This window comes from Choloepus didactylus, chromosome 2 (assembly GCF_015220235.1).
Source record: "Choloepus didactylus isolate mChoDid1 chromosome 2, mChoDid1.pri, whole genome shotgun sequence".
Taxonomy (NCBI): Eukaryota; Metazoa; Chordata; class Mammalia; order Pilosa; family Megalonychidae; genus Choloepus; species Choloepus didactylus.
In genome coordinates, this window is record NC_051308.1 from 154,021,580 (window position 1) to 154,036,139 (window position 14,560).

The window sequence follows — 14,560 nt, forward strand, 5'->3', positions numbered from 1 at the left end:
TTCAGTTGAGTAAAGCCCCATTCTTCAACAATTCAGGTAGCCTTGCTCCCACACTGGCCCTCCTTTATAACTAGGTGTGGCATGCCTGTGTACCCTCCAGAGTTCTTTAGAACAGGGACATATATCCATTAGCCATTCTGAAACATCCCCATCCCTCACCTACCATAAACACTGTTAATCAATCCTGACATTCTTTGCCAGTGACCCCGGATGCAGTTTCTTAGCATGTGTCTTAGGCACTCATTACCAATTAATCAGTTGGTTTGTAAGATGAAACTTTTTTTTTTCACAGCCTCAGAATTTTCTTCTCTGGTCAGCTCTTCCAGCTGGCTATCTTTTGCAGCAATAGTAGCTTAAGCTGTACACCTTTGGAACTTCATCAGCCTTCCCCTTTAGATGGACTTGCTTGGAATGCTGTGGCCTGAGACCACTTCTAAGAACAACATTGCCTGTTTCTGTTCTTCTGGGGAATACTTTTTCCCCCATTCCAACCAAGTGTTTCAATAAGAGCTGGTATATTTTTATAGACACTATCCAGAGGCATCGACAGGTTCTAACTCAGGTGCACACCTGGAAGAGCCATGGGTGGTGGGATCGGGTCTTGCACAACTTTTTAACTGGGGAGTGGGCACATTAAAATGGCATCATCCTTTGACCACATCTCTACATGCCTCATGACCTTACTTTCATGCTGCTTTCTCTATCAATTTGTCAACATAGTCTTAACAATTAAGGTAGTATCTTAAAAATTGTTGGAAAAATGCCACAGTTCATCAGTCAAAACTACCTTTCAGAGCTCTTCCTTAGGCTTTTTGAAATTGGAACCAGAGAAAGCAACTCTCAGTCCCTCTATGGTGGAGAAATTGGGAGACGTGTAAAAAGACTGAGAGATAGGATAGAAATGTAAATAAAGGAGAACCCTGGTGAGATTCAAGTTCCTGATTTCACTTCTCGTTGAGCCTCACTGCACCTCTGTTCTTTCCATGGTAACATGGGCCTTCTAAAAATTCACTTTCTCACCTAAAAGTTTCTGTCTCTTGCAACGAAGAGATCTGATTAATGTTGCTTTGACTTTTAAAGGCATCTATGCACTGGTCTGTTTCCCACCATCTGCCATTCAGTACCAGGTCACAGCTCCTCCTTGAGAAGTAGCTAAGTAATCTCATGGAAGCCTGAGCAACCAAAACAAGTGTGCAGCACCAAAGAAATACAAAGCAGAAAAAGCTAGGGAAGAGTATAACAAACTTTCTTTTTAAATTAATCTGTATTTAAACAGAAAAGACATTTAGAAAGTGGTATGAGTGCTAAGGAATGCAGAAAAATGATACTGTGTCATCACTGTGGTTGCTGGAACATTAAAAATCAAAAAAACAAAGTATATAAAATTTCCATAAAAGTAAATCAAAACTTATCATCTTTGGTTAGCTTAGATAGTACTAGATGACTGAGGATATTTTTCATCTTTCTTGTGATCATTCTGTTACAACAGGGCATTCCCTTTCCAAATCAAACTTTAAAGCTAAGGGAAACAGAGTAGAGACCATATAATATGCACAGTAGAAACAGAATCTAGAATAGCAAAACACGAAATAATGAATGCCCCACAATAGGGGAATGAATGAGTAAAATGTGATACATAAACAATCTGAAAGCAAAAAATTTTGTGAAAACTAAGAAAATTCATAAAATGTCTAAGATGTTCCACTAAGAGAAAAGGCAAAATACAAAAGCAAACAAACCAAAAAAAAAAAAAAAAAAAAAAAAAATAATACACATGATTGCAACTATAAAGATCTAATTCGTAGACCTAAAAGATAGCAGCATGAGGCCCATGACAGGGTGTGCTCACTTTCTGCTCCAGGCTAGTCTTGAACTGCTTGCCTCAATGAGTTGCTTTTTGTTTTCACCTCTCCAGTCATCCACTTTGCTATTTCTGTTTCTGGCCTTTCCTTACACTCTTATCATTTCTTTGTGCTGTGACCTTGGCCTCTTTGGCTGAAGACTCGATTCATAGCCTGTGTCATATAGATCCATACTTACAGCCTTGATTCCCCCAGCTTCAATCCACCATTTGGGAGGATTATTTCCGCACCTGTCCTATCCCACCTAACTGCATCATATCATATCATTATCGTACATTCAGCTTCCCCAAAATATATTTAATTGAAACTTTAGTGTATTAGGGTTTTAGGATAGTGGGTAATATTTTTTTCTCCTCTCCAAACTTTCCTTAAACCAGCACCTTTGCAGTAAACATTTCAAGAGTAAAAAGGTCTTTTCTTCATTTGTACTAGGAGTGACACCTGGTGGTAAACCTGTGGAACTACGTTTTCAGCATCTTCAGTGAACAAAAGTAAAATTAAAGATGCTGCTTATTTTTTTTCACTAGCAGTTTTATGTTTATTGCATATAGCAGTACAACATTATCAAATGATTCTAGGACTTTAATATATCTTGGGTCAGGAGCCACCTCACAGGTTAGCTGTTCCAAAAACTATACAGACCCCATAGATGTTCCCTTACATACCTTTGCTCATACGTAACTCCCCATGGGTCTCCAGATTTATTTGATTTCCTGATATTGGATTTGGCCAATAAAACTTTTAAGAGCTTTTTTCTATCTGCCAAGAGACTGGCAATATTCCAGCCTGAATCTATTTCATTTAGCCTATGTCTCAAAGTGACAGCAATGTGGAACAGAGCAGTAGCTGACCTTCAGTGGATATGTAGCATGAGCATGAAATATACTTTTATGGTTTTAAGCCACCAGGATGGGGGTTATTTATTACTGAAGTGTAAAGTAACTTAAGTGGACTGATACAATAAGCATATAAGTTAAGCTAACTAACACCAAAATTTCACTCTTAATGTAAGTGAATTTTTTCATTCATTCATCAGATATTTGTTGGAAACTTGCTATGTGCTAGTAGTACAAGGTGTTGGACACACATTAGTCTAACCTGAGAGCTGAAGGTGGTAGGAGGACTAAAAGTTGGCTAAGTGCATGACAGGGTGGCAGAGATGGGGAATTGAACACGCATTCTCAACAGGGGCAATATCAACCCCCCCAGGGTAGAAAATTGGTGCTCATGTGGGTGAAAACATCTTAGATATTACAGTGTTTTGTGGCCCTCAGAACTCAACTCTACCTGACAAAATCTTATTCCTCAGTATTTATTTGGGGGACGGAGGAGGTGCAAATCAGAATAAACAGTCTAAAAAGTCTCCAAAGGCTCCTTGGGGAGGCAATGACGAGAAAAACATTGAGAAACACTGGTACAGAAGAACCAAATGGGCAGGAGAGAATCACACATGAAGCTATAGAAATGAGAGAGAACATAGAATATTTGAAAGATTAAAAATGGTTGAGGCATAGAATTAGGAGGGAGGAGGAGCAGGAGGAATAGTGAGAAAAGAGGCTGACCTAAACATAGATTATAAAGAAAACTGAGCCTGAAAATGCACTTTGACCTCAATTATATAAATATTTTAAGTAAAATTGAAGTTTGTCTCTAAATCATCTACTGCTGACCTTGCTTATTTTTTTACATATAGCATGTACTTTGCGTTAGTGGTCACACACCAAATGAATCATTAAGCCTTAAAAAATTTTTGAGAGATAGCAAAGGACATTTGTTAAAATATCTTTATCTATCATGCTAGGACTTTTTAATCTTATAATTGAAGTCTCTAGAATAGCATGATGTTCAGATGGGTACTTAATCATAATGCTATTCCAGAAGGCACTTCAGTCTCTGGAGATTGCATGTAATTTACTTCACTGGAGTTTTAAAGATTAAAAATATGAGAATCAAAGGTATTTTTTTTTTGATCCCATTATTGGGAATAGAATAAGAACAATGGTCTATTTAATAACCATTATCATTATCATCCTCCCAGATTGAATTAAAATTACTTTAATATCGTATTAGAAAATTCTTTGTAAAAATGCTGCCAATCATTTCTTTTTAATTTCCACCAGCTTGTTAACAGTGAACTCGAAGCTAATTCAATACTTTTGAAAGTATAAATTTAATTTTAGAATCTAAAGAACTAAAAAATTTTATGCTATATGCCATGATCCCTAGTTAGATTGTAACAATAATTTTAACTTATATTTATCTACTATGGCCCTAGCTTGCTCCATATAAGTAGGACTGATCTAAATGTCTAAATTCTTATAATAGGTAGCATTCCTAACATTTCTATAAGGTCTTCTTATGTAAAAGACAGTAGAAGTTAATAGTTTGGAGTATAGACTGTCTGGGTTCAAGTTCTGGGTCAAACCTGGTTGGATTTAAATGTTACTAGATTCGTAAACTTGGGCAAATGTAAAAGTTGTGTAATTTTAATCTCCCTGTGCTCAATTTCCTTATATGTAAACTGTTGCTAATAATAGAACCTATTACAAAGGGTTTTCTTGGATATTAAATGAGTTAAGTATATGAAGCACTTAAAACTGTGCTTGGTACATGCTGAGTATGCAATAATGTATTTGGAACCCCCTATGAGTGGTTTTTAAATCATTTGTTAAGTTACTCTGTGCCACCCACACAAGGAACTTACTTATGAAACTATGAATACATCTTACCTGCAATGATCTTCAGGGCAGGACGCAGATATTTGTTTAAACTGACTTTTTTAGTATCCTTATTGGTCGGTTTCATACATTTCAGTCTTTTAAATTGATTCATATTTTGGGATAGGGTGATATTTTTGCCCTTAGGTGAGATGAACCTCTAGGGTTCATGAGAAAAAGCACTGCTTCAGTTGATAGATGGAAGATGTGTTCCTCTTCAAAATTTTGTAATGGTGTCTAGAATTTATCTTTGTGATACTACTTAGTAAATCTTACTCACAAAGTGAACATAGAGAAAAAGAAAGAGTTACTCATGATTCCCTGGCCTTTTTGAATTTTGATTAAAGCAAGTGAAAATTCCTTTCAATATTTGTATCTTTCAGAAAATGTCTTTGAAATTCAAAAATGCGAAAAGAATCGAAGGACTTGATAGCAATGTGTGGTGAGTATCTTAGAATAAGCAATAATAGTTTGATGAGGCTTTTTCCTACATATTTTTATATACTTAGTTGGGAATTTTTAACCTTATCCATAGCCTATAAATAATTGTAAAATAAGTGAAAATAAAATATTATTTAAGAAAGGTAACTTTGGTCTGGAATGCCTTTAATTGGACTATAATGTATTATTTTCTTAAAAATGGAATATTTGTAATAGCCTTCACACCAAGTTTAGCATCTCTGGTTGCATGTTACTGTGTGACTAGAGGCCAGCAGTCAGCAAACCACAGCCATAGACCAGCCACCTGTTTTTGTAAATAAATTTTACACAGCCATAATCACTTGTTTACATATTGTCTATGGCTGATTGGGGCTATAAGGCAGAGTTGAGTGGTTGGCCCACAAAGCTCAAAATAGTTACCATGTGACCCTTGACAGAAACAGTTTGCCAACCCCTGTGTAGGCAATTAATCTAAATCTCAATCTCCCCATCTGTAAAGTAGGGTTGTTGTGAATCTTAAATAAAATAATTCTTATAAAGTGTTTGCCATTGTGCCTAGAATATGCTAAGCACTAAATAAATGTTAGCTGTACTATCATTATTTATCACTAAATTATCATCAGCATTGGACCTAAAGTGAACAAAACAAATTCAAAACAAATTTAATGTAAGTATTTTATTTTACTGTCTTTAGATTCAGTATTTCTGGAAATTTTTGTTTGCAAAAGGGCATATAAGAGGCAGCTCCATGCCTGTGTTTTCTTGGCTTGATGATAAATTTTTCTTCCTTTTAAATTACAGTTCTTAACCGATTTGGGGCATAAATTTCTTTGAATATTTGTTGAACGCTATGAACCATTCTCCAGAAAAAAAATACATCAGCCCATAGACACAAATTCATTTCCAGTTTCAGAGGATTCTTGGACCACCTTCCAACTCTCAGCAAAGTCTTGCTTTCAGTAAGGCAGCCCTTTCTTCTATAATGGCTGTGACCTTTTCTGCAACCACAGGTATACATTTGCAAAATTACTTATAAGTAACACATTCTATGGTTATGAAATGGAAGAAAGTTGGCATTTCATACACTGGTTTATTCATTTAACCAATGTATCAGTCACCTTGCTAGGTGCTGGAAATATGCTGGAGAAAAAAAAAAAAATTTGGCTTATCCCCTTATGGAGGGGATGACCTTTTCTTATTTGTTCTGTTCTCTAACAATTGGTTAGATAGCCCAGTAGCACCCAGATGGTTGAGAAAAATGATCAGTTCATGGAAAAGTTCTGACAATGGATGGTGGTGATGGTGGCATAACATTGTGAATGTTATTTGCACCACTGAATTGCATATTTGAAAGTGGATAAAATGGGAAGTTTTAGGTTGTATATATATTACCACAATAAAAATTTTTTTATCTTCATTTTATTGAGATATATTCACATACGATGCACAATAAAAATTTAAACAAACAAACGTAGAATGTACAACACAAAGAGTGAACCTTAATGTAAACTATGGATTGTAGTTAATAGTATTATAATACTGTTTCATCAGTTGTAACAAAGGTACTACAGTAATGCAAAATGTTAATATTAGGGAAAAATCTAATTGTGGGGAGTGGGGCGGGGAGTATGGGAACTCTGAACTTTCTGCATGATTTTTCTGTAAACCTACAAATGCTCTAATTTAAAGAAGAAAAATTTTTAAAAACCATCAGTTCAGCCATCTTTTTATTAGGTAAAGTCATTTTGTGGATGATAAAATTCTTGTTGGAAACTCTTTTTTTTTAACCCATAAGAAGAAAGCAGGATTTATTTTTTAGTTTTGTAAAAAGACCATGAGATGTGGAAAATATTACTTTGTAATTATAGTAATGATTAATATCAACAATGTATGTTTAATCACAGGATTGAATTTACCAAGTTGGCTGCAGATCCTTCTATTGTGAATCTTGGCCAAGGCTTTCCAGATATATCCCCTCCTATATACGTAAAGGAAGAATTATCAAAGATTGCAGCAATTGATAGTCTGAATCAGTATACACGGGGCTTTGTAAGTACATCCGTACCATGTGAGGCACTTGTGTTTTATATTGTATCATGTGTCCATACATGATATGTAATTGGCTTTCTGGGACCAGCTGTCCCAACCTGGTAACCATGAATTTATATGTAATCACTTGTATGTAACTGGCTTTCTCATCACTTATATGTAGTTGGCTCTCTGGGACCAACTGTTTCAACCTGATAACCATGAATTTCCCTACTTCCAGCCCTTCTATAATCCGGTTGGGGCCTTAATTTATTGTTGTTCCAGGATGGGATTCTATGACACCAACGATACTCTCTTAAGATGTCTTTCCTATCTTGTTAATATTTATGTTCCCTTAACAGTGGCCTCTTAATTAACATACCCTATTTCTAATTAGTTACTTTTTACCTTTCTACCCTGTCGCCAACCCACATCCTTCTGTGATGAAATGCCTAGAATATCCAGAGATTTCCTAGATTCACATGTACTTTTGAAATATAGATTCATATCTGTTACACCTAAAACAATGCAATTACCAATATCTGAGCATTTGTCTTTTCCATTTGTGATAATTTGGAAAATGAGAAGGGAGATGATATAGGAGGAAGTCTTTTAAATTTTTGTCTTTTACGGTATTATAATGGTGAAAATCCATAGAAAAGCCTTGCTTTGGAGAGAGGAGCATAGGGACCTGTATCCCAGGGTTTGACACTGGTGGGTATCCCTGCCCTCCATAGATTCTCACTCCCTGACCCACCCCACATACCCCCATCACAGATCTACTACCCCCATCTCAGGCCTGCTCAAGTCCATGACCAAATGCTTTTCTTTGAAAATATCAATAAATAAAACTTTTAGCTAGACTGATCAATGAAATAAGGGAGAAAACATAAATTGCTATATAAAGATTGAAAAAAAGGACATCACTATACATCATACCAACACCAAAGCAATAATAAGGGAATATTATGAATAATTTTATGCCAATGCATTTGACAACTTAGATGAAATGAACACATTCTTGAAAAGATACAAATCACCAAAACTGACACGAGGAGAAACAGAAAACCCAATTAACTCTGTATCAATGAAAGAAACTGAATTTATCATTAAAATCGTCTCACAAAGAAACTTCCAGACACAGATGGCTTATTGGTGAATTCTATCAAGCATTTAACGAAGAAATAATACCAGTTCTGTACAAACTTATTTAGAAAATAGAACAGGATGAACACTTCCCAACTCATTTTATGTGGTCAGCATTACTCCGATTTAAAAAACAACAAAATCCCTGAAACAAAACCCAAACAAACAAAAAAAAAAAGAAATTAATCCAATATCACTTATGCAAAAATCCTGAAATTTTAGCAAATCACATCCAGAAATATAAAGAGATATCAAAAAGGAATACATTGTGAGGAAGTAGGGTTATCCCAGGAATGCAAGGTTGACTTCAATATTCAAAAATCAATCATTGCAGTTAAACATATTAACAGAATAAAAGAGAAAAAAACATAGGATTATCTCAGTATGTACAGAAAATGCATTTGACAAAATTCAACCCCCACTTTATTATAAAAATTTTCATCAAAGTTAGGAAAAAGAATGGAACTTTCTCAATCTGACAAAGGAAATCCATGAGAAATCTACAGGTTGCATCTTGCATAATAGGGAAAGATTTGGAACAAAGAAAGGATGTCCACTCTCATTATTGGTATTTAACATTGTACTAGAGATCCTATGAAAAATAAAACATACCAGTTAGAAAGAAAAAAATAAATTGTCATTCACAAAATTATGGCCATGTACATAGAATCTCCTAAGGGATTCTACAGAAGATTTACTATAACCCATAAGTGAATTATGCAAGATCATAGGACATAAGGCCAATATACAAAAATCAGTTTTGTTTCTAAAAACGAGCAATGAAAAATTGGATAATAAAGTTTAAAAATACCATTTACAATAGCATCCAAAGCCATAAAACACTTAGGACTAAATTTTTAATTAGGTATAAGATCTGTACACTGGAAACTACAAAACATTGCTGAGTGAAATTAAGCAATACCTGAATAAATGGAGTGATATATGATGCTTGTTAATTGGAAGACTAAATATTGTTAAAATGTCAGTTCTCCCAAATTGATCTGCAGCAGGGTTTGGCAAGCTGTGGCCTAAGGGCCAAATCTGTCCTGCCCCCTGATTTTTTAACTAAAGTTTTATTAGAACACAACCATGCCCTTTCATTTATGTATGTTCTATGGCTGCTTTCACATTGAAACAGCAGAGTTGATAGTTGCCACAGACCATATGGCACACAAAGACTAAAGTATTTACAATCTTACCCTTTCCAGAAAGTTTGCTGATCCCTGATGTGTAGATTAAATCCCACTGAAGATCCCAGCAGACTTTTCTTGTAGAAGTTAAGCCAATCTAAAATATATGTGGAAAACACAAAGGATCTATTTATTATAACCAAAAATTTCTGAAAAAGAAGAACCAAGTTGGAGGAGAAACCTACCACCTTATTTCAAGATTGCTGTAAACCTGGAGTAATCAAGATATGTGATATTGGCATAAAGAGAGACATTTAAATCAGTGGAATTGAGTGGAGAGTCCAAAAACAGATCCACACATAAATGGCAATTAATTGTTCACAAAGGTGCCAAGGTAATTCAATGGAGAACAACAAATTGTGCTGGAACAAATGGCTTTCGATATGGGAAGAAAATGAATTTTGACTCTTAGTTCACACTATACACCAAAATAAAAATAAAATTGAAAGGGAGCTAAAACTAAAACTTCTAGAAAAAAATCATGAAACAGTCTTTGTAGGTAGGCAGATATTTTTTGGATAAGACACAAAGCACGTGAACCATAAAAGAAAAAATATTTTAATTAGACTTCCTTAATATTAAAAGCATCTATTCTTCAAATTTTATCATTAAGAAAGTGGAAAGACAGACTACAGAATGGGAGAAAATATTCACAATATATAAATCTGACCATGAACTTGTATCCAGTCTATATAAAGAACTTTCATAACTCAATAAGAGAAACAAATTTAAATGGGCAAAAGATTTAAACAGAAATTTCACAAAAGAAGTTATTCAGATGTCCATTAAGCACCATGTTCATCAGAGAAATACAAAGTAAAGTCACAGTAAGACACCATTTCACACCCACTAGAATGACTGATAATGGCTGATAAAAACTTATAATACCAAGTGTTGGCAAAGATATGCAGCTGGGACTTTGAAACACAATGTGAATATAAAATGGTATGACCACTTTGGAAAACTGGCAGTTTTTTATTAAGTTAAGTATATACCTCCCATATGATCCAGCCATTCCACTGTTAGATAATTACCCAATAGAAATGAAAACTTATATTCACACAAAAACATACACAAATGTTCATGCCAGCATTATTCACACAAGCCAAAAACTTGGAACAACCCAAATGTCTATCAACAGGTTAATGGATAAACAGTATCCATAGATATTACTCAGCAATAAAGAAAGAATAAAATGATAATACTGAACATGGATGAATTTCAAATCATTATGCTTGTGAAAGAAGCCAGAAACAAAAGAGTATATACTATATGGTTCCATTTATAGAAAACACTAAAAAAGGAAAAGTAATATATGGTGACAAACATCAGCAGAAAGCTCAGTGGTAGTCAGTGGGGGGAGTTTGGAATAGAAAGGAACAGAAGGGAACTTTGTGTTATCCAGATGTATACACTTAGAAAGTTCATCAGCTTCTACACTTAAAATGGTCACCTTGTATTGTATATCATCTATATCTCAATAAAGTTGAATAAAAACATACTCTATGACCAAATAATCCCACAACTAGGGCTCTATCCCATAGAAATAAACATACCAGGACATAAGGTTGGATGAATATAAATGTTTATTACAGCTATGCAGATGCTTTTGTATGGGTAAAAAATAAAAAATTAAAAAAAACCTGGAAGCAACTTGAATGCCCTTCACTAGACAGAGAAATGTTAAATAAAAATTCATACAAGGAAATATTCTAAAATTATTAGAGAGAATGACAGCTATACCTATTGACCTAGAGGGATGTCCAATCATGTGTTGTTAGGCGATAAAAGCAAGCTGCAGGGATATGTACATAGTACAAAAAGCTTTTGTACAACAAACAAAAATATATTGTGTATATATACACTATATATACATATGTGTGTATGTGTGTGTGTGTATTGGACTAAGCATTGGAAAATGGTTTTGTATTCTCACCAGACTGTGGCATTGATCACTTCAGGGGGCTAGGAATGGAGTGAAGTTGAGGAGAGATCATAATTTTTTCTTTATACATCTTTGCCTTGTTTTACTTGTTATACGAAGCATGAATTAGTTTTCTAATTAAAAATTTAATGAAACAACACAGACCCACATCATTCAAAATTCAAAGGAAAGATAGTGTTTGCAGTTGCTTTTCAGATCATCTTTTGCTAGGATTTGACAGACTTGGCATTAAAGTGAAATTCAAAGAGAATTTTGAATTCTAGGAGTGGTGACAACCCTCCCTTGCTCTTTGCACAATTTATGTATATTTTCTGAGCTTGAATTTAAGTTGTCCTTTTCTTTTGCTATTAATTTTCTGTTACCTTCCGTGTTATATCACCTCCTTTATTATTAATTATTACACACAATTTCTCTAATATTACAGTGTCTTCTAGTCTCGAAACATGAAAAGTGTGCTATAGTTTTATTTGTTTTTATTGACTTTAAGTGGGTGATTGTCGGGACATATTGGCCAATGTTTGGAAAGTAATACAAAGGTGACAGATAATGCATCTTAGATAAGAATGCCTCCTTCTTTACTTGGCAGTTACTTTCTCTCCAGCAACAAGGAAGAGTAGATTCAGGAAATATACAGTTATTGCAGGTTTTTTGGCTTATTTTAATTGAGAGAAAATCCTACTCTATTTAGTATAGTTTCATCATTGTCAAAAATATACTAAGAGTTTATTTTTATTCAAAGCAAATATTTTTGGGAAATTTTTCAATAATTAACAAGCTTTATGACTATCCATGTAGAAACCCTTTGAAGGTAGGAAGATTTTCAAAAAATTTAATACCATTAAATAAAACAAACTTTCTTTGGATAATTATAAACATCAAACCCAAATTTTAATACTTCCCACAATTTATAGCCATATTAACTGTAAGATTTAGGTCACATCATCAAACTCAAGGTTTGTTTTCTTCTTCTTTTTCATTCAACAGGGTCATCCATCACTTGTGAAAGCTCTGTCCTGCCTATATGAAAAGGTTTATCAAAATAAAATTGATCCAAATAAAGAAATCCTTGTGACAGTAGGAGCATATGGATCTCTTTTTAGTGCCATTCAAGGATTAATTGATGAGGGAGATGAAGTAAGTATATTAACTTCATCTTATACCTAAAGTAATCATTATCATTTGTCCTGCCTTTCAATCCATTGTAACTTCTTGTTCTCTTATCTATATTCCTTATTTTAATTATTATTGAAGTGTAGTTTATATATATGGTAAAATGTACAAATCGGAGTGTACAGCATGATAAATTTTTAGATAAACATGTAAATACAACTCAAATGAAGATATTTCCTACACCCCAGAAGGTGCCTATGTCCCCCTTCTTAGTGTATATTCCCCCAGAGGTAACCATTCTCCTGATATCTCCCACCAGTGGTTAGTTTTGCTTGCCCTTTAACTTGTGTAAGTAGAATCATACAGTATGTACTCTTGGGTCGGGTTTTTTCATATATCATTATGTCTGTGAGATCATCCATTTTGTTGCATGTAGTTCATTTTTTTTTTAATTTTTATTGAGATTATTTACATACCATACAGTCATCCAAAGTGTACAATCAGTTGTTCACGGTACCATTATATAGTTTTGCATTCATCACCACAATTAATTTTTTTTTCAATTTTAGAACATTTTCATTACTCCAGAAAAGAAATAAAAAGAAAAAAGAAAACTCAAATCCTCCTATACGCTTAAGCACCCCCTTCCATTATTGACTCATAGTATTGGTATAGTACATTTGTAGCTATTGATGGAAGAATGTTAAAATATTACTAACTGAAGTATATAGTTTTCAATAGGTACATTTTTCCCCATATACCCCCTTATTATTAATTTCTAGTAATAGTGACATACATTTATTCTAGTTCATGAAAGAAATTTCTAATATTTGTGCAGTTAATCACAGACATTGTCCACCACAAGATTCACTGTGTTATATATTGCCATGTTTTAACCTCCAACTTTCCTTCTGGTGAAGTACATGCCTGTAAACTTCCCCTTTCCACCACATTCACACACCATTCAGCGCTGTTAGTTATTCTCACAATAACGTGCTACCGTCACCTCTGTCCATTTTCAAATGCTTGAGTTCAACCTAGTTAAACATTCTGCACATCTTAAGCAGCCAATTCCCATTATTTAGCCTCAGTCTATATCCTGGTAACCTATATTTCATGTCTATGAGTTTATGTGTTATAATTAGTTCATATCAGTGAGATCATACAATATTTGTCCTCTTGTGTCTGACTTATTTCACTCAACATAATGTCCTCAAGGTTCATCCCTCAACCCATTTTTTTTTTAAGACAGTTTTATTCACACACCATACATTCCATCCTAAGTAAACAATCAATGGTTCCCTGTATAACCATGTAGTTCTGCATTCACCATCACCACCACCACTGCCTATATAAAGACATTTCCATTTCTTCCATAAAGAAAGAGGAAGAGTCAAAAAAAAGTAGAAAGATAAAACAAAAAGAAAGAAAAAAATGACAGCTAAAAAGCAACAAAAGAAAAGATAATATAAAGTACAATAGAAGAGTCAGACAACATCACCAATGCCAAGAATCCCATATCCCTCCCTTCTATCCCATACCCCTCCCCTATATCCCCCTCTTATAGGCATTTAGCTTTAGTATATAGCCTTTGTTACATTAAAGGAAGCATAATACAATGTTTCTGTTAACTATAAACTCTAGTTTGCATTGATTGTATTTTTCCCCCAACACCACCCCATTTTTAACACCTTGCAAGGTTGGCATTCATTTGTTCTCCCTTATGTAAAAATATATTTGTACATTTTATCACAGTTGTTGGCTGCTCTAAGTTTCACTAAGTTCTGCAGTCTCAGTCTTTATCTTCCCTCTTTCCTTCTGGTGTGCCACATGCCCCTAACCTTCCTCTTTCAACCATACCACAGTCATCTTTGTTCAGTGCACTTACATTATTGTGCTCCATCACTCAAAACTGTGCTCCAAACCCCTCACTCCTGTCTTTTCCTATCTGTCTCTAGCATTCCCTTTAGTGTTTCTTGTAGAGCATATATCTTGTTCACAAACTCTCTCATTGTCTGTTTGTCAGAAAATATTTTGAACTCTGTCGTATTTGAAGTACAATTTTGCCAGATATAAAATTCTTGGTTAGCAGTTTTTCTCCTTCAATATCTTAAATATATC

The 14,560-nt window shown here is 34.3% G+C and overlaps 1 protein-coding gene across 3 annotated transcripts in view; it reads left to right on the plus strand.

Annotated features, from left to right (window-relative positions):
- KYAT3 (kynurenine aminotransferase 3) overlaps positions 1-14,560 on the plus strand; it is an 85,147-nt gene that overhangs the window by 28,522 nt on the left and 42,065 nt on the right. For all 3 annotated transcript variants that reach the window (XR_005215305.1, XM_037826699.1, XM_037826700.1), the window contains 3 exons: positions 4,963-5,021; positions 6,925-7,069; positions 12,314-12,463. Coding sequence is in view for 2 of the 3 variants with exons in the window: in XM_037826699.1 (XP_037682627.1) it covers positions 4,963-5,021; positions 6,925-7,069; positions 12,314-12,463 (354 nt within the window). In the remaining variant the exon portion in view is untranslated. The remainder of the gene's footprint in view (positions 1-4,962; positions 5,022-6,924; positions 7,070-12,313; positions 12,464-14,560) is intronic.